We start from the raw sequence: 19,442 nt of genomic DNA, 5'->3' as shown, positions 1-19,442 counted from the left end.
GTATGTCCGTCGTCGTCCGCGTAAAATTGAAGTCGCGATCGCGCGCATGCGCAACCAGTTAGAAGGTCACTTTACCGATGGTAACTCGGAACCGTTTATACTTAAAAGCACTGCTCTCTATTTGAGATCAGTTTTAGAACCGCAATGGACGGTTTTGACAATCTCAGTGCATCGGAGAAAGCGGAAGCGACAGAGCTTCAGCGGTTGATCGCCATCGAACAGCAGAAGGCTCAGTTCCAGGCCCAGGTTTGTATTCCAACGTGGACCCAACACTGCAGCCCTATGAACATGAATACCACATGGAGATCTTTGACAAGGCGGTTGGAACCGTGCAAATCAAGCGACAAATTTGTTGCAACACTTAGCCCAGTCCATCTGGTGTCACTGTAATAAAGTACTTTTAGGACGATCACTATTTTAGAAAGGGCATTGCGTACATCTTTGCAGTAATATTTCATGTACTTATGAACTGTGTTTTGGTAAACTGCTGTATAAGGAAAAATATTTTTGAATACATTGTAACTCAGGTTATTGTGTATACACTGTAAATTGTACTGAAAAGATGCTCCTCCATACCAGTCCAATTTGAAAATATTGACACGCAAGTCACAGTTACACACATGCTTAATACTACTTAGTTGTAAAAGAAAATACGTGCGTCTGTTTTTTTGTCATGTTACGAATTTACATTTCCATAATTTCTGCCTGTTTCAGGTGCACAACTTCACAGATGTGTGCTGGGACAAGTGTGTGGATAGCCCTGGAACCAAATTAGACTACCGGACAGAGACTTGCCTTGTGAGCTGTGTGGAGCGATTTATCGACACCACCTTGACCATCACCAACCGCTTCACTCAAATGGTGCAGAAAGGCACTCATTGAATGATGGACTGCAAACACCTTTGTTGGGCTCTATTTGCTTATGTTTTGTATTGCTAACATGTTAGGATGCAAAGAGTGACGTGTCTGAGCTGCTGTCAGGCATGTTTGTGAGCGTTTCATGTTTGAATGGAGTGGTCATTGAATATGAACATTAAACAGTAACTATAAGAGAGTAAATCTTGCCAGGATTCATTTATAAGTAGAACTGTTGGAAAATTTTAACATGTAAGAGACAAGGGCCTAACGGCTTGCATCAACCATTACTAATTACCTGTGTCCAACTTCTTTAACGCATGTTCGTTTGTCTTCTAAGGGCAAAGATATCCACATAAATTAGACTCACCAGATTAGTTAAATTACATTAAGTCTGCTTTCAGGAAAAAGACTGTTCGGCGCCAGGCCTTCTCCCCCAAGACATGGAAGGACAGCGCCCCATAAAACAACTCACACATTTTTATGCACTTCACTTGGTTTTGTAACGAGAGGTGGAGACGATTAGTCTTGTCCTTTTTTGGATATTTTAAAGTCTAGTTCTCCCCTCACCCAGATGGCCTGCTACCTCTTGTCCAATCTTTAGCAGCGCTTGTACTTTTGCTGGCGCCAATTTGTGTAAACCGTCTCATTTCTTCATCTCCTAGGTCATGGTGAACTGTCTTGTCCGACGATGAACTCAATACAATATTAATCCTGGTTAATGTTTTTTGCTATGTTGTCATTATCCATGCCAAAGCTCTCTTTCCACATTTCCATGCTCCAGTATAACACATTCATTTTCAAAACATCTTGCCTATTGAACATGTTTGTCTTGCTGGTGTCTAATGTTTACACATGTGCCGAGTGTAAATGCATACTTATGAATACTTAATAGTTACTTATTTAAACTGATCATTGTTTATGACGTAGTATATGAACTTCAGCTAAATCTGACATTTTTTGAATCCAGATCTACAGAACTTCAATGAATGTGCTTTGGGGTATAATTCCCTCAACAGTTCAAAGGCACCTGCTTATGAATAAATAATGCAGTATATCAGGGGTGGCCAACCCGTGGCTCGCGAGCCGCATGCGGCTCCTTGCCTGGTTTCATGCGGCTCCTTTACGTTCATATCAACATTGGTGGTTTTTTTTTTTGTGTGTGTGTTCGCTTCGCTTGAGTTCAATATGGTATTTTCGTCAAACGCGCATGAGGTGAAATCCCGCAAAGGAGGAGGGGCTCTTAGTCTCGGACTGGTTGGCCACCCCTGCAGTATATCATAGTTTAGTAAATTATTGGAGATCACAATGTCCTGGAAAGGAGAGGAATGAAGATTAGCCGAAAGAAGACAGAATACATATGTGTGAATGAGAGGGAGCTAAGTGGAATGGTGAGGCTACAGGGAGTAGAGATCTAGAAGGTGAAGGATTTTAAGTACTTAGGGTCAACAGTCCATAGTGGCCGAGAGTGTGGAAAAGAGGTGAAGAAGCGCATCCAAGCAGGGTGGAATGGGTGGAGAAAAGTGTCAGGGGTGGTGTGTGATTGAAGAGTATCAGCAAAAATGAAGGGAAAGGTGTACAAGATAGTTGTGAGAGCAGCGATGCTATATGGTTTCGAGACAGTGGTACTGGGGAAAAGACAGAAGACAGAGCTGGAGGTGGCAGAGAGGAAGATGCTGAGGTTCTCTTTGGGAGTTATGCGGTTGGACAAGATCAGGAACGAGTACATCAGAGGGACGGCGCATGTTAGGTGTTTCAAAGATAAAGCCAGAGAGGCCAGACTGCGATGGTTCGGACATGTTCAGAGGAGAGATAGTGAATATATTGGTAGAAGGATGCTGAAGATGGAACCACCAGGCAGGAGGTCAAGAGGAAGACCAAAGAGGAGGTTTATGGATGGAGTGAAAGAGGACATGAAGTTAGTTAGGGTGAGAGAAGAGGAGTCACAGGATAGGGTGAGATGGTAACAGATTGTTCACTGTGGCAACCCCTGAGGGCAAAAGCCGAAAGTAAAAGAAGATAATATTATTGCAGCTGCTTTTTTTTACTGAACATCATCTTTTCGAAAAGTTGACAACCAATAGTTCCCACAACAAAAATGAAGTATGTAAGAACATACATTATCATATCAAACAAAACATTAGCATGTCCACAGAACATTAGAACTGCATTTAGAAGGCATCTATAGTAACAAGGTGGTGCAGAACTACATTGCATTGTTGCAGTTTCGATTGTCAATTTATGATAAGGAAATAAAAGTATTAGAAACACATCTCAAATAATTCAGTTTATCTCTTGCACTACTGCAAACTGAAGCTAAAGTGTAATTGTTGTTTTTGACACATAACCCTGATGTAACTGACAAAATGTATTATTTTGTTTTCATCGGGAGAACCTTTTTATACAGCTCTAGCATCTAATGTTATATTAGAGAGTGCAGAAGATTCTGCTCAACATAACTCGCGGCCTCAACGTAAACTTTGATTTACTACAGAAAACACACACTAAATTGTTAAATACAAATCTTACCTTTGTAAATCTGGAAACCTTTAAGGTACAGTGTAACTGTTGTAAATGTTTGCTATAAGAACACACGTAAACGTAATATGCATGGTCAAGTTACAAATGACTCATGTTTACACCGAAGCGCAAGGACAAGCCTTCAATTAACGTGAGATCGTACGTGTCTAGTCAATGTCAGTCTTGTGAACTGCATTGTAAAGTCAAATCAATGTCACTAACATACTCGTGATGAATATCACATTGTAATTTATGTAATCTTAGATATCATAAAGTGTTTCATATTATAATCCCTGCTATAAGCTAAAATCACCACCATCTGGAACATGTTTAACAATTGATTGTATAATATTTCTGGTGTATGAATTCTCAAACTTCTGAATTAGAAAGTTAGAGCAAACAGCCATTGTAAAGTGATTACTGATATATTTGAATACAAATAATTTAAATACAACTTTATGTATCTATAAAACACATCTGATTGGATTTTAAATACCCCTTCCCCAATTAACGAGGGTTAAATTGTGAGGCTATTAATATTTTTAGCTGCTCTAAGAGCAGATTTCATAGAAGTTTCTATCCAGCCATGAGGTAAAGCTGTGTGTTCCCCTGCAAAGTGCACTCGTCCCTCACTTTGGAATAGGTCTCTGGCATAGCGGCCCTGGTAGGGTGTGAAAAGGGCAAATGCTCCCAGACTATAGGGGTCCAAGTCCCACTTCTTCACCAGTCCACCAGTAAAAAGAGACCTGATGTCTGCACCATGGATTTTAACCAAGTCATCAAGGATTACAGCTTTTAGCTCATCTTCGCTCACGCCTTGAAAGAGGGTGGAATCATCAGAGCAAGTGTAAGATGCCAGCAGGGCCCCCGCATCTGTTCCTGGGAAACCGTGGCTGGGGTAATAAATGAAGCGAGACGGTCGGTCTGTGATGCTCTTCCCTCCCCTGATGCCCTCTTTCTCCCAAAAGCGCTCCCTGAAGCTGAGTATCACTTTGGTGGCGCTCATGTAGTGAACTGAGCGCAGGGCTTCCATCTTGTCACTAGAAAGTGCTGGCTGGAAGTCAATGAAGAGAGTAGCCTTGGCTGTGGCTGTAACCAGGGCCTGGTCGACCGTCAGGTTGGTCAGGGAGCCTGGATTACGGAGATCTTGGTACGACACTGTCACGTTTCTGCCTCCTGATTGGTTGATGAGTTTCACTTTGGCGCTTAGGATGGTTGTGGCGTTTAACATCCTGTACAAAGCCGTTGTGAGGTGATCAAAACCATCGGTCACTTCAAAGTACCTGGGAAGCATCCAGAGTTTTAAATGATTCATTACTTGTTTCTGTATGAGCACATGAGCTACAGCGGGTATAAAAAGTCTACACACCCCTGTTCATATGACAGGCTTTTGTGGTAATACAAAATAGAACAAGATAAACCATTTAAAAATGTTTTACATCATTTATGTGACATATATCCTGTGCAACTCTAAAAAGAAACAAACAAAACATTGCAGATCATGAGTGTCAAACTCAAGGCCTTGGGGTCAGATCCGGCCCCCCCCAAATCATTTTCTGTGGCCCATGAAAACAAATTAGGTGTAGCGATTCCATGTTACTTGCCAAAGTATCAAAATCGCAAATTGTGTTCACTTTTAATAACCTTGAGATAGTGCAAGAATCTCTTCACAATTAATGTAATACCATTTGACCACACATTGTTTTTTTTGGCCTGTGATTATAAATCTAGCCATTCACCAATTCAATCAAATCCTATGTCACTATTTTATTGTATAATATAGAATATACTGCAGTCTGTATTGAAAATATAAAACATCTCCACATAAAATATTACTTATTATTTATCTAAATATTTTCTTACTCAGTGTTGTCATTGATGTCGGACTGCATGTACAACATCTCTTTCATGGAAGTGTAAAAGAGGCTGTTTTCATTCAAGATGTCTCCAATCATCCGCAACGCACCACGACTCAGATTGCCCTCTTTCACCAAGTATTCCTATTGCCAAACAAAAAATGATAATAATTATTTAAATTAATTCTAATCTTTCTTTGGTCACAATCGACCTAGATTAATCTAGTTGATATGGTGTAAATAATCCTTACTTTGACTGTGTAGGAATCATATTTTGCTAGGGTTGCACTGCAGCCATTTGTCTGAAGATCATCTCTCACCTGTGCAAAGATTTAAATATTTAGTATGAGAACTCATGCTCATTGTGAAAATGGAAAAAAAATGATAGCAGGAATGTTCAGGGTTGGCTGTTTCACGTTATCAGCCCTGTGATGGACTGGTGACTAGTCAGTCAGTTTGGGTAGGCTTCATGCATAGGATTAGCGCCACAGAAAATTGATGATTGACTCAGAGAGCCCAGACCAGGGGTTGGAAATCTATGGCTTGCGAGCCAGATATGGCTCTTTTGGCGACGTTAAAAACGTTATTAAAAAAGAATACATTAGTACACTCAAAACCCCGTTGGTCTTCATTAAAATACATGCATTTAATTGTATCTAACCTATCGTTTTTTTAAATGGTATGGCTCTCATGGGAAATTATTTTTAAAAAATGGGCATTTATGGCTCTGTCCGCCATAAAGGTTCCCGGCCCCTGGCCCAGACTGTCAACAAACCTTCCACAGAGTCTCACTGAAGAGCTGCGCAGCTGATTTCCCCCTTTCTCCCTCAGTCAGTGTGTAGTTAAGCGCATCATTGTTGTTTGCCACAGCAAAGTTTTTATGAAGTTTGCCATTTAGTAAAAAGTAGGTGTTCCTGTCATCTTGGATAAAATGGTTCAAGGGAATTTGCAATTTGGAAGCAAAGGAGAGCAGAATCCTGTAAAAAATAGAACATGTTACAACAAATTCTACATAGGATAGAATGTGAAGGTGTAGAAGTTGTTATGCACTTGATTTCAAGTACAACATTTACAATTTTAATTCTTTAACTTTGGTCTCTTCATCTACGTGATGAGTCTTTCTGTCACAACTCGTCCCCGGTTGTTTTATATGTAGGTTGTCATGGTTTCTGTCCGTCTGTGTACTCGCCCCTTACTTCCTGTGTCAACTCACAATCAGTGTACTAATCACAGTCACCTGCCTCTCGTTACCTGTCTCGTATTTAAGTCCTGTCTGCGTGTCACTCCCCTGTCGGATCACTGTTGTTGTCGTTTGTCTCACGGCTCCGGTCAGTTTCTGTTGTTGGTTTTGTTAGTAAATTACGTCAGTCTGCCCAGTCTGTTAGTTGTTCCCTTCAATAAACCCTGGTCCAAGCTGCACTTGGTTGCCCTGCTCCATCCGATCCGTGACACTTTCATCAACAAAAAACATTGACATAATACGACTGCCCTAAATGCACCTTCTATCTTTTGTTTCATTTTTTTCTGAGGGTCCCGGTAAACGTTCACGCTCACATTCGGACCTGTGGAGAATTCACAGTACTGTGGTCCCCACAGTACACAAAGAGGGGCCCGAGAATTTCCTGACTGAGCCAGACGTACGACCCACTACCCACGATTCTGTTTCTACAAGAGCGAGCGCGTCAGCTCTACCTGCTTTCTCATTTGACATCTAGACGTTGGATATATTCAATTATTTTTTTCACCTTCCATTAGTATCAACCTTGATAATTAGAGAGAATGACTCAGAGTTGTCAGAATTTAACCAAGAAAATCTTGAGAGGCAGCCAAGCAAAGACAGCTGTGAACGCCCCTGCGTCATGGCTTTCCTTCGGCGCCCTTCTTCCAGGCTGCGTCCAGAGCATGTCGCTAAATAAGTTTGGTAAGCTATTATAAACTTGCTTAAATACAACCAGTGTAACAAAAAATGCCTTTGGACACAGTTTTTCTTGTTAGATAACATATATATGTTTTCCTTTTGAGCATCACAGGTATACTATAATATCCAAAGAGAATCGAACATTTATTATTTCTTTTCACACAAAAAAAGTCAGCGTGATACTTTAAAATCTAAAAGTAAAAGTATGGAAAAAAAATCAACCAGAAATTTATAATGAACAAAATGAAACAGTGTCAAAGGGTGCAGTACTCACTTCTGAAAGCTGGGGATCCGCATGGCACCCAATTCTGCATACCAGCCTTCTCTTGTGTTCCTGAATGTCTCAATGCGTCCTCCAATACGGTGACTGGCTTCTATTACGGTCACCTTGTCGTGGATTGGGTCACATTATCAGCCTTCTCACATTTACATAAAGCAAAAGTGCTTTTACACAAGGGAGAGCTTCGTCACTTTACCTTATGGCCAGCATCTTCCAAAAATTTGGCTGCGGTGAGTCCAGCAATGCCCCCACCAATAATTGCTATGTGTTGAGGTGTCTTTGTGGCAGGTAGTCCTTTATCCACAATATCTAGGAGCTCACTATAGTCTGTGTCTTGAAGGCATTCATACAGGGGGTCTCCAGTGATCCCACTCACTACATACACCACAACCCCCAATAGAACTAAAGCAACTGACAGAGACGAAGAACAAGTCAGTTTGAGTTGTCAAATTGTGAACTCATAAATACAGGCACATAAAAAAATATATATATATATATATATATATATATATATATATATATATATATATATATATGGAATTTATTTCAAGCGCTCTATTTTACTTTAATACACAGCTTAATACTTACAAAATTTGTACAGTGACATGTGTGTTATCATCTTGACAATGGAACTCCACAGCCTGGACTTTCTTGGGCGGATTTTGTGAAAGGAAAACGAAGCCTATATAGACAAGCATATAATTGATTATGAGGTAATGAAGAAATGTGAAATTATGGCAAGTTCAAAATATATCCTTGGATTACAGACACAAATCAAATGAAGACAAAGTGTGCATTTAACTTACCTTTAACAAAGGTAATGTCTCATAAGTTGTCAACCGCCTATTCATGACCGAGGATACAAGTGTCCTTGCTGAGCGTACCTCTTAACACATTTGCACTCTAAACCAAGGTGAACTGGCAAACCTGTATGTTTGGTATGTATGAATTTGCGTATATTAATGAGAGCCCTTGGGGCTTTAAAGTTCTTCGCGAAAGACTTTCCCACACCAGCTCAAGAGTCAACCACACTGAACAAATAAGATTAGTGAGGTTATAGCCTGCTAGTCAGCACAGCCCATTTCCCCCATCTTCACTCATTTTAAAACCTGACTTTGCTCATTGAGTATTATTCAAAAGTACTCTCACTTTTACGTTCAGAATAATTTTCAGTATAGGGTAAAAAATATTTAAATCCTTTTTACCCTTGGTGCGTGAATCAAAAGGCATAAGCATACATTATACAACTATAATACAACAATACCATTGAAAGCATTTAAATAAAAACACATATTATCTGGTTATTTATACCTTACAAATAGAAGTTCTGAATTTTACAGACCTGGACTTCTTGGTTGCTTGTGCATCATTAAATCTAGAGAGACAGTTTATATGGTTTACATGCTTGTGGAGTGGAATGGATTATATAGTACTTCTGTACACAACCGGTTATGAAACTATCTTGCAATGTAAGGTGAATCTAGTGCTGAACACGGCATTGTTTGAGGTCAAAGGAGGGTTTTTATTTTACAATATTGTCAGTAAAGAAAGAACACGTGGGACAGTGGCCAAATCCTTCGTTAATGTATAACGTGTATGCTGTGCGTTCACATTTTCTCAATAATCTCTATATGCTGTATAAATATTTGTCTTTTTCTGATAGCTATTAGTTCAAAAAGTTCAGCATTTTGCTAAAAACTAATTGCAGATGTTCATTTCAAGTCAAGGAAACCTACTATCTACTTGGGAGGTGACGTGAAATAAAGTATAAGTACAAGGGGTGCAACTTTTAGTAATTTGCAGCCTTCTGCGTCAAGCTGCTTTGACCATAACTGTGCGGGGCAGAAGTGTACTCGGTATTGAGGGCTTGGAAAGCTTGGACACAAAGACTACCGATGGCACTATGAGAGGATGAGGTGAAGGGGATAACTCTTCTAAAAATCTATTGGTTGTCTTTCGATTACATCTTCTCCACAAAGCAAAAAATACTCATCTCCTTTAGTTACATGTCTTGACCTAGTTTGCAGCGGTGAAGAGTCACATGACTTAAAGGGGCAGTAAAGCGGGCCCAACATTAGCACTTGTACGATAGGTCTGCATTTAAAAAAAAAAAAGTCAATGCTACAATTCCCCCTGGAAAAAACGGAGAAGTGATTTAACGATATTTTGAAACAGAGTGGCAGTATAGACATACGCATGCATGCACGCACACCACACCACACACGCGCACGCACGCACACACACACACGCACTGACACACACACACACACACAAATTCTGTGGCAGAGCATATGTGCCTTAATTAACGGATGGTTGCCGCACAACGAAGACTCGCGAACCGGTCCATGGCGGGAAAAGAAGGTTGGGGTCCACTGCGCTACCAAAGTCAGTCACTCTTTTTGTCAATTACTTCACATTTACCAGACATACAAAGGAATCCAAATTACGTTCCTCACTACCCCATGGTGATAACAAGACAAGAAAGGCATAGACACCAAGTAACAATAAAACAGAGCAAACCTAATGCTAACGCCGACCCACTAATATATCAACCCAATATGCTATACCTCCTATGTATCTCCTTCCTTACACACCGCTGCACTCTTACTAACATTATGACTTCAAGTATTAATGAATGATTGAATATATCATATATTTCAACAACTATGAGCACTTTTAATACTACAAAAAAGCATAACAAAGCTATTTCTGTCACATCAGTAGACCTCAATCAGCATTGTGCACTCTACAGATACTTGATACTAACTCAACGAAAAGTGAAAAAAAACATACCAGATTTGGTCAGCTTGCTTCAATGTTGGTACAGTTAAGAGTAAGTTTCATGTAAGTGCACAACTGCCTTTGCTATTTACCTGTATAAACTGTGATCTGAACAGAATAATATTCATGTTAATATTTTAAGTATACTTAAAATATGTATAGTGTAACATTTAACCTCTGTAATAAAATTCCACAAGGTACATATATATATTTTTATCCTTTCACAAATTATTATCAGTTTGGATGGCTGACAGAAAAATTTAGTTTGGCATCAATTGTAGCATTTGACAGTAAATGTATTATTCTGCTAAGAGGAGAAAGTGTCACCTTGCAGTGTGGCTAAGAATTACTTTGTTTGTTTAAACAGATTGTACAAAACAACTGTCTGGCGTGCTAAGTTTAGCTAGTGGTGTGCGAACATACAAGAAACTGGCAGCACAACTTTAATCTAATATTAAACACTCACATCCATCTCCTGGTTCTTTTCTTAATCCTCTTACTTTTGATTTAATTTTGGTGCACTGATTGTTACATTTGCTTCATACAGTCTTGTTTCGATTGACGTAATTTTCGACACCCGTAGAAGCCTCTCCGACACCCCACGTTTTATTGCAACGGCGTTTTAGTGTACATACTTTCATTAACGTTAAGTAGAGCAACATCAGCCGTTCGGATGGAGCCCACCTGCTTGCGCAGTGTGCGTTCCCCACAATATAAACTGTTGACGTCACTGTAACGTCGGGGGAGATGAGCAGGAGAAATTACAGATCAGGGGGCAGGCAGAATATAGGGTTGAAAATCGGCAGTCGAAACTTTATTGCAAGTATTTAAACTTTATTACACGAAAATCGTCAATAATTCAAACACCATAAGTTATCTAGGACACAGTACAATAAAAACAGCGTTTGCCATACATAAATGGTCGTACATTATTGTATGTAATGTAATGTAATGTAATGTAATGTAATGTAATGTAATGTAATGAACATATTTTTTTGTGGGCGTTTCATCCGGCAATGACGTCACGCTACAGGAAGTACACAGCTCACAAGAGAGGTCTTGTTCATTGAGATTGAAACAGTTTGGATTTTACTGTTGTTCTGTTTTAAGTATACTAAGCATGCTGTAAGGTAAGCAATATCTATGTCGTTCTGAACCAATTCAATGAAGGAACCACGTTATCGTTAGTTTATTTTTCGACCCCTGACAAATATTTCGTCATTTTGTTTCTTCGCCAGTGTTAACGTGAAAGGATATTACATTTAGATACATAACGGTTTTCAAATCTAACGTGCAGCATCACAAGTGTAGATAAACGCGTCGCATATTTACCCTGCTACACTACTACAATTGCAACGACTAGTTACATGTTAATATTAAAACGTTAAAAATGAGCATAACACGACCCTCGTCTGTGTTCATGTGCGATTGAGTCTCATTTAAGCAACGAATAAGCTTAAATGGGCAATCGCTTTGCTAACTGTGGCATTCAATGTTCAAAACCGCTTGAATATGGAATGGCTATAACCATGCTAGTAATGCCGTGGAACTCAGCAGGATGGTTGAGGGAGTGTATGTTCATGGGTTCTTCAAAAACTTACTTTGTATGAAAAATGGACTTGGAGTTGACAAAAAAGTGACACCAGGAGATGTGAATTTATTCTAGGATTTTGACTTGTAAAATATATCTATTTTTCTCACACAATATAAGATGGTAGAATGTTTTTTCTTTTCAGTGTGTGACCAATACCCATCTCATAGTGTCTCCCTCTTGTTTTTTAGGTCTGATGCATATTTGACGAGCATTCCTAAGTATGGCAGAGGTGCTGGGACAGAGATGTTTATTGGGCCTTGGCGTACTGTTGGCTTGGCTTGTTCTTTTCCATCTGCTTGTTAACATCTGGCTGCTGTGCGTGTTCACCAGCCTGCTTGTGGTACTTGGGGGCTGGCTGGGCTCACAGGCCATCCTGGAATCCAACAGCGTGATTCACTTGGAGAGGTTTTTCACTCTGGAACAGGTAAAAATAATCACTTATATACTCCAAATAAGTAAGTGTTATACATTTGATTTGTTTTAAAAGTGACCTCACAGCAATATATCCCATTGGCCCTCTTCTCTGATGAATCCCAATGCAAGTTAATAAAAAGCAAAACTGTCAGCGAGTTTACATTACAAGCAGGGTTATACATTAAATGGACAGTGTGTAGAATGTTTTGATTCTGTACTGTTCATTCGTTTTAAAAACCCACAATTAAAATCAATAATATGCAAAACAAAAAAGTTCTATGTACATTTTTTAAAAATATCATTGTAGAGCCAATAATTGATAATTATCTTACATGCACAGGAGGCTGACATGTTTTGCTGGCATCTCTCTGATACCAAAAGGAGACAAATCACTCAGAAATTTGCTGGATCAATGATTACAGCATGTGTTGCAATGCACTTCATCAGTTGAGGGAATACCACAAGACATATGTGATGACATTTTGCTTTTACTTCTGCTAAAGACACTGGTGGTAGGCTTGTGAAGTGTGCTCTCTGAGGCACTGTCATGCACACGCTTTGAATTTAGGTTTTTGCATTCTGTTTGTTCACCACTAGATAGCATTAAAATATTCTGCACACTTAAATGCTGGTCAGGTAACCCCGGGCCAGTTGACAGGTCACAGGCCCCCTAAAATTCAACGACGCTTGCCAGTACAAATTTCATGAATAAATATGATGGAAATAACACGTTATTTTTGTCAATATTTAATATTCAATTCAGTTATGAAGGCATCAAACCTTCTGGAATGTGGCCAAAATATTCAGTTTGCTTTACGTGACTAATGAGACATTTTCCTCCTACATTCATTAAGTGGAGGGGGGGGGGGTCATTTTAACAGCGTTTTTGTGATTTATACTCAGGCTTGGTTGTTTTTGTGAGATACTGTAAGGATTCTTTCATGCCACTCTACTCAATCGTCCAAACACATTTGAATGTGAAGGAAGATTGTTGTTGGATGTGCTCAATGGCCAGAAATCCCTGCAATTGCTTCAGTGTTGTTGCTGTTCTCCTGGTATCCTCCCTGAACAGTTTTCTTCTTGTTTTTTTCCCCCATCAGTTTTAGAAAGGCAACCAAGTTTGGCGATGCCACTGGTGCCCCTTTTTTCTCTACTTGATGACTGTCTTCATTGTGTTCAATGTACTATTTAATATCTTGGAAATTGTTTTGTAGCTTTCACCAGACTGATGGCTTTGAAAAATTACACACCTCTTGTGCTGTGGAAATTTTTACGGATCATGGCTACCAATGACAAAAATGAAAAAAATAAATGATACTAGGGCATCTGATCTTTATTTGGGGTTAATCATAGGCAGTTTGAATGGTGCCATATTTGTGCTGACTCCCTTTTAATGTGTTGATGCAATCAGTCAGTTTTGAACATAGCCAGTAGCTCAGTTTAACAAAATTCTTTTTGAAATGGGGTGCATCTAGTTTTTTTTATCTTGTGTTTTTTAAAATATATTACACAAACCTGTTTTGACACTTAAGGCCTTATATACTACACCTCCAATTTCTCTCACTTGTTGCTCATTTTCAGATTCTTTCCACTGAGGAGGATGAGCATCTCTTGGACCAAGAAATCCACAATTCAGTGAGGAAGATTATCAGGGACTTTGTTTCTTCTTGGTACAAGACTGTTTCCTCTGAGAGTGGCTTTGAAAAGGAGGTTCAAGAGGCTATGATTTCTATGGGCATGGAGCTGAAGATCCGTGCAATGCAATTAGACAGAAAGGTACTATCGGTATTTTGTGAGACAGTCACTATAGCTGGGTAATGGATATACTTGGCTTATATGCAAAAATGTTGTACATATTGTGCAAACGTACCGTAATTTCCGGACTATAAATCGCGTTTTTTTTCATAGTTTGGGTGGGGGGGGCGACTTATACTCAGGAGTGACTTATATGTTTTTTTTTCACAAATTTTTACTTGATCATTAAGACATCACTTAAAAGTATAGTTGACCACTTCCCATGTTATTTTTAGTATAGTTGATCACTTAACATGGTTTTATATCTTTATCTTGAACATATTCAAAACATAAAAAATAGAGAAAACATCAAATAAAGCAATTAACACTTTAAAGCACCATATCCAAGTCCACTGTCTGTTTGCTCCCCTTATATTTTATTATTATTTGTTTATTTATCATTTATTCAACACCAGCCAACACACGCCAACCAGCTCAGTGGCCTAGTAGTAGAGTGTCCGCCCTGAGACTGGAAGGTTGTGGGTTCAAACCCCGGCCGGGTCATACCAAAGACTATAAAAATGGGACCCATTGCCTCCCTGCTTGGCACTCAGCATTAAGGGTTGGAATTGGGGGGTTAGATCACCAAATGATTCCCGAGCGCGGCACCGCTGCTGCTCACTGCTCCCCTCTCCCCCAGGGGGTGGATCAAAATCACATGGGGATGGGTTAAATGCAGAGGACAAATTTCACCACACCCAGATGTGTGTGTGACGATGATCTTTGGGACTTTAACTTTAACTCTTATTTATTCATTGTTTATGCCTTCTTGGTTTATTTTGTGTTGCTTGTATGCATATGTGTACTATCTCACCGAGGGATAGTAGGAACGTAATTTCCATCTCTTTGTGTGTCTTGGTATATGAAAAAAAAATCGACAATAAAGCAGACTTTGTCTTTGATAAAACAACCAAATAAACAAAACAAAAAACTACATCTGAAAAAAATTATATTTTCAGACGAAACTGTATGAGGGCGCTTTAAATTTCACCGTTGGCCGTGGCTCATCAACTGGGTGGGCTTAAGAAAAATGGCACCAAAAAGAAAGTCATATTTTGCAAGTTACAAACTTCAAGTTGTAAAATATGCAGCTGAAAACAGTAATCGAGCAGCAGAAAGAAAGTTTGGAGAACCGTGATGTACCAATGGATTACTATTTCAAGTGACGTCAGTGGCACCGCGTGGCGCGACCCACGTAAGGACTACCGGCATCATTTGCGGTGATCATTTCTAAGTGACACGGAGGACAAAGAGTTTGAAGGAATTAAGGACTTGGAGTGACATAGAAGGTTTGAAAAACTATTATGGCTTTTACGCACGCCTGGTCCTACTCTACTGAGTCGGGGGCCGGCGCTCGGCCGAGTGACTGTCCGCGAACGGTGCATGGGGCTCGGACATGGCCATTACGCACGCCCGGTCCTCTGCCATGGAGCTCTCGTGTCTGGAAGTCCACGCCGCCACACGCTTGGAAGTTTGTTTTGTGGAATAAAGAGCCGTTTACCAAACCCACGTCTATCCTTGTACTTTGTTAACGCCACAATATAGTTATATACTAGATCTGTGGAATAAAGACGAGGCTGACGTCAGGGCGCACGCGCGGCGATGTTGACAAAGGACGAGGAATTTGATCGATGGATTTAATGGATTTAAAGTGCACAGATGGTTTGATAATATTATTGCTTCTATTATAGTTATTTGAAATATAGTTTATCTATCATTATATGAGCCTGTGGAATATTTTGAAGTGCAAACGCCCTCAGCCGCGCGCAGCCATTGTTGACAAAGAACGATCGATGGATTTAATGAATTGGAGTGACACCGATGGTTTTATAAACATGTTATTTATGTAATGGTTGTCCTAAATCACTCTATATGTTACGTCAGGCCCGTTCTCAGCTCCTCATTTGTGTTTGTCACGTTAGCATACCTATTGTTTAGCCTGTTGCTATCGTATCGAATGATCGATGGATTTAATGAATTGGAGTGACACCGATGGTTTTATAAACATGTTATTCATGTAATAGTTGTCCTTAATCACTCTATATGTTACATCAGGCACGTTCTCAGGTCTTTGTTTGTGTTGGTCACGTTAGCATACCTATCGTTTAGCCTCTTGTTGCTATCGTTTAGCCTGTTGTTGCTCGTTCATGACTGTTTTTGGTGTGGGATTTTGTCGAATAAATTGCCCCCCAAAATGCGACTTATACTCCGGAGCGACTTATGTTTTTTTTCACTTTTTGGGGCATTTTATGGCTGGTGCGACTAATACTCCGGAGCGACTTATAGTCCGGAAAATACGGTAATAAGAGTATGCATTTCTACCATTTAATTTCACGCCTGTAACTCACCATAGTTCTGTCAAATGTAATCTAATACCCAAATACAGAATGCATTGAATTCTGTGGCAATAATATTGATGGCTATGAAACTGAAATGCACCATTTGTTTAATTTAGACTGTAAATTATTGTCTGTACTTAACAATTATTTTGTAACTATAATTGTTAAGAAAACAACAACACCCAGGTGGCAACTAGCTGGTTGATAAATGGGATTGAAGATGTATGGCTAGATCAATAGGCCATTCACATTTATTGGTCTTTTGTATTGCTGCAGAGACTGAGCCAGAGGATCTTGGAAATGTTTGGCTGCCATCTGCAGGATTACCTTCGAGCCAAGGAGCTGGTTGCCCAACGGCAGGGGTCTCCAACTACAAAAGTGAATAGTGAGAGGGAAAAGTTGTGGCAGGCCTATTCCAGGGTTACCACACCTCATTGTGTTATGACCAGCGAGACAGTGGAAGTCAATTACACAAGAACTCTGGTGGACTTATTGCTGCATGTTTTAGTACCCCCGCCTCACTTGGAAACAGGCACAGGACGATTTGTTGTTGGAGAACTCATCACCTGCAATGTCCTGCTCCCTCTTTTTGATAAAATGTCTGACCCCGACTGGTTGAATCTTCTCATGATAGACATATTTGGCAGTTCTAATAAATCAAGGGAGATGATTAGAAAAGAGACACAGGATTTGTCAGTACCGCTTCCTTATGCCGAATTAGAGCTCACTTTACCACAAGAGACTCCTAACGCCCAGCAAAGCAATGCTGATGTCCCTCCTCCAAAAGCTCAAACAGAAAGGGAACATTCTGTAGATATGATCTTGCCTGAACTCTCTATGCATGATGGGACGGATTCAGAGGAGGTCTATTGTCAACAGAACAGTATTGATGAGACAAGTCAGACCTTAAGAAATTCTTTGAGTGGAATCAACTCGAATTCCTTTTATCAAGAAAATGATTCCGACTTGGAATCTCCATTAGGCAACTACAAACTGAGTTCCATCGACTCCTTGGTCATGACAGAAGAGGACGCTTTCTGTGACCAACCTAAGGAATTTGGAATTGAAACCAATAATGGTCAAGACTTGGAGGGTCTTTGTTCCAATCAATTAGATGTTTTCTGCCCAATAGTCTTGTTGAATTCAGACACATCAGAGCACTCAAATTGCTCATTGGAAGGAATGAAAAATCCCTCAGTCAGCAGCCTTCAGAACTTGGAAAGTGAAGGTAGCTTCTCTTCAGAAAGCCAAGCAAAGGAGCTTCCGCTGGGTGTTGAACCAATGAGGAACACCAATGAACCAACTGTCATAAGCCCATTGCAAGGTTCGTCCCCCTTGCCTTCATTCAGTTTTGAGCCTCTAAGCAGCCCCGATGGACCGATAATTATCCAAAACCTTCGTATTACTGGCACAATCACAGCTAAGGAACACCGTGGGACTGGTTCACACCCGTACACACTTTACACAATCAAGGTAAGAACAGCTTTTAAAACAGCAGCAGCAACAACAACAAGTTGTCAGTGTTCAGATGTGAAGAAATACAGTCTGTCATTCATTATGGTTCAATTGCAACAAACTTTTTTTAGATGAAACATGTTGAGGAAAAAAAAAAAGTCAAATTACCGGTAACTGCCAAATATTTACAAAGACTTATACATGATAGGAACAGATAGCCCTCCAGTGCAAATATATTCTGCACTTACTGTATAACCTACATGACGTTCCCAGAAGTACAAGGTGTGACAGAGACATTGCCAAAGTAATGAAGGCTGAATTCTGTCAGCCAGTCAAAAAGACACAAGTTAAAACAAAAACATAAAAAGTCAAATTGCCAGTAACTGCCAAATATTTACAAAGACTGATACATGATAGGAACAGATTGCCTTCCAGTGTAGGTGTCGTCAGGACGTACTGTATAACCTACATGGAGGTCCCACAACTACAAGGTGTGACCAGAGACATTGCCAAAGTAATGAAGGCTGAATCCTGTCAGCCAGTCAAAAAGACACTCATGTTAAAACATCAAGCCTGAAACACCTGAAGCTAAGCCAGTGCACATATTTCACATCACAAAAAAATTCATGGCGTACCACATAGCAAAACAATTCAGAGAAAGTGAATAGGCACGTGTGTGTGTGTGTGTGTGTGTGTGTGCGCGTGTGTGCGCGTGTGTGTGTGTGTGTATGTATATATATATATAAATATATATATATATATATATATATATATATAGATAGATAGATAGATAGATAGATAGATAGATAGATAGATAGATAGATAGATAGATAGATAGATAGATAGATAGATGTGTGTGTGTTCAATCAATATATACCGTATTTGCCGGTGTATTGGTCGACCTTTTTCGATCCAAAATCGACCGAAAAAAATCGACCTCGACTTATACACCGAGTCATAAAATTTAACTTCGTATTCATCGCTTCAAATGTGATAGTAACCAAGGCCGTTTCTCATGCATCTCATTGTGCGTTGGCACTTAGAAAATTTGAACCGGGCGGCGTGCGCGAGTGCGCGGCCCGCTGGAAGTCGAATGAGGCTCCGCGATTTCTTCCGCGGTGCTTATAAAGTGCCGATCCGCTCGGCGGGAGCTATTTTCGGCTACTTGGCGCGTGCGCACGGCCTCCCGGATGTGCCGGGCGGCGTGCGCGAGCTCGCCGGCCGCTGGAAGTCGAATGAGGCTCCGCGATCTCCTCCGCGGTGCTTATAAACAGCCGATCCGCTCGGCGGGAGCTATTTTCGCCCACTTGGCGCGTGCGCACGGCCTCCCGGATGTGCCGGGCGGCGTGCGCGAGCTCGCCGGCCGCTGGAAGTCGAATGAGGCTCCGCGATCTCCTCCGCGGTGCTTATAAACAGCCGATCCGCTCGCCGGGAGCTATTTTTGGCCACTTGGCGCGTGCGCACGGCCTCCCGGATGTGCCGGGCGGCGTGCGCGAGCTCGCCGGCCGCTGGAAGTCGAATGAGGCTCCGCGATTTCATCCGCGGTGCTTATAAAGTGCCGATCCGCTCGGCGGGAGCTATTTTCGGCCACTTGGCGCGAGCTCGCCGACCGCTGGAAGTCGAATGAGGCTCCGCG

General features: G+C 40.6%; 3 protein-coding genes across 10 annotated transcripts in view; 2 read left to right on the top strand and 1 right to left on the bottom strand.

Annotated features, from left to right (window-relative positions):
* Window positions 1–3: 3 nt before the first annotated feature.
* On the top strand, window positions 4–1,059 carry timm8b (translocase of inner mitochondrial membrane 8 homolog B (yeast)). Its single transcript, XM_088380603.1, has 2 exons — window positions 4–246; window positions 715–1,059. The coding sequence occupies exons 1-2, from the start codon at window positions 145–147 to the stop codon at window positions 880–882; spliced, it is 270 nt and encodes an 89-aa protein (XP_088236729.1). The 5' UTR covers window positions 4–144; the 3' UTR covers window positions 883–1,059.
* Window positions 1,060–2,924: 1,865 nt separating this feature from the next.
* il4i1 (interleukin 4 induced 1) lies at window positions 2,925–10,969 on the bottom strand. Of its 4 annotated transcripts, none has more exons than XM_088380593.1 (8): window positions 10,846–10,969; window positions 8,018–8,111; window positions 7,626–7,840; window positions 7,424–7,536; window positions 6,007–6,208; window positions 5,483–5,551; window positions 5,239–5,375; window positions 2,925–4,658 (listed from the first exon to the last, which is right to left on the bottom strand). In XM_088380593.1, exons 1-8 carry the CDS (start codon window positions 10,870–10,872, stop codon window positions 3,893–3,895), a joined length of 1,623 nt encoding a protein of 540 aa, XP_088236719.1. In that variant the 5' UTR covers window positions 10,873–10,969; the 3' UTR covers window positions 2,925–3,892. The 4 variants fall into 4 exon arrangements, with proteins under 4 accessions (XP_088236719.1, XP_088236721.1, XP_088236720.1 ...); XM_088380595.1 differs by having other exon boundaries at window positions 10,895–10,951; XM_088380594.1 differs by lacking the exon at window positions 10,846–10,969 and adding an exon at window positions 10,677–10,836.
* A 225-nt stretch (window positions 10,970–11,194) lies between these two features.
* The window catches only part of snx19b (sorting nexin 19b), a 45,158-nt gene continuing 36,910 nt past the window's right edge, over window positions 11,195–19,442 (top strand). For 4 of the 5 annotated variants that reach the window (XR_015859437.1, XM_088380860.1, XM_088380859.1 and 1 more), the window contains exons 1-4: window positions 11,195–11,340; window positions 11,993–12,228; window positions 13,800–13,994; window positions 16,628–17,824. Coding sequence is in view for 4 of the 5 variants with exons in the window: in XM_088380860.1 (XP_088236986.1) it covers window positions 12,025–12,228; window positions 13,800–13,994; window positions 16,628–17,824 (1,596 nt within the window). In the remaining variant the exon portion in view is untranslated. The remainder of the gene's footprint in view (window positions 11,341–11,992; window positions 12,229–13,799; window positions 13,995–16,627; window positions 17,825–19,442) is intronic. The other variant, XM_088380861.1, reaches the window with a different exon arrangement.

Source organism: Syngnathus floridae, chromosome 7, assembly GCF_059516105.1.
Source record: "Syngnathus floridae isolate MCC-2025c chromosome 7, RoL_Sflo_1.0, whole genome shotgun sequence".
NCBI lineage: Eukaryota > Metazoa > Chordata > Actinopteri > Syngnathiformes > Syngnathidae > Syngnathus > Syngnathus floridae.
Note: the sequence above shows the minus strand (reverse complement) of the source record. Positions and strands in the feature narration are given on the sequence as shown.

Coding starts and splice junctions, on each gene's coding strand:
- il4i1 (XM_088380593.1), bottom strand. CDS start 10,872: ATGTTGCTCTACTTAACGTTAATGAAA. Junction 5,552..6,006: donor TCAGTGAGACTCTGTGGAAG/GTTTGTTGACAG, acceptor ATCTTTGCACAG/GTGAGAGATGATCTTCAGAC. Junction 4,659..5,238: donor GACATCAATGACAACACTGA/GTAAGAAAATAT, acceptor GATGCTTCCCAG/GTACTTTGAAGTGACCGATG.
- timm8b (XM_088380603.1), top strand. CDS start 145: ATGGACGGTTTTGACAATCTCAGTGCATCGGAGAAAGCGGAAGCGACA. Junction 247..714: donor AGGCTCAGTTCCAGGCCCAG/GTTTGTATTCCA, acceptor TGCCTGTTTCAG/GTGCACAACTTCACAGATGT.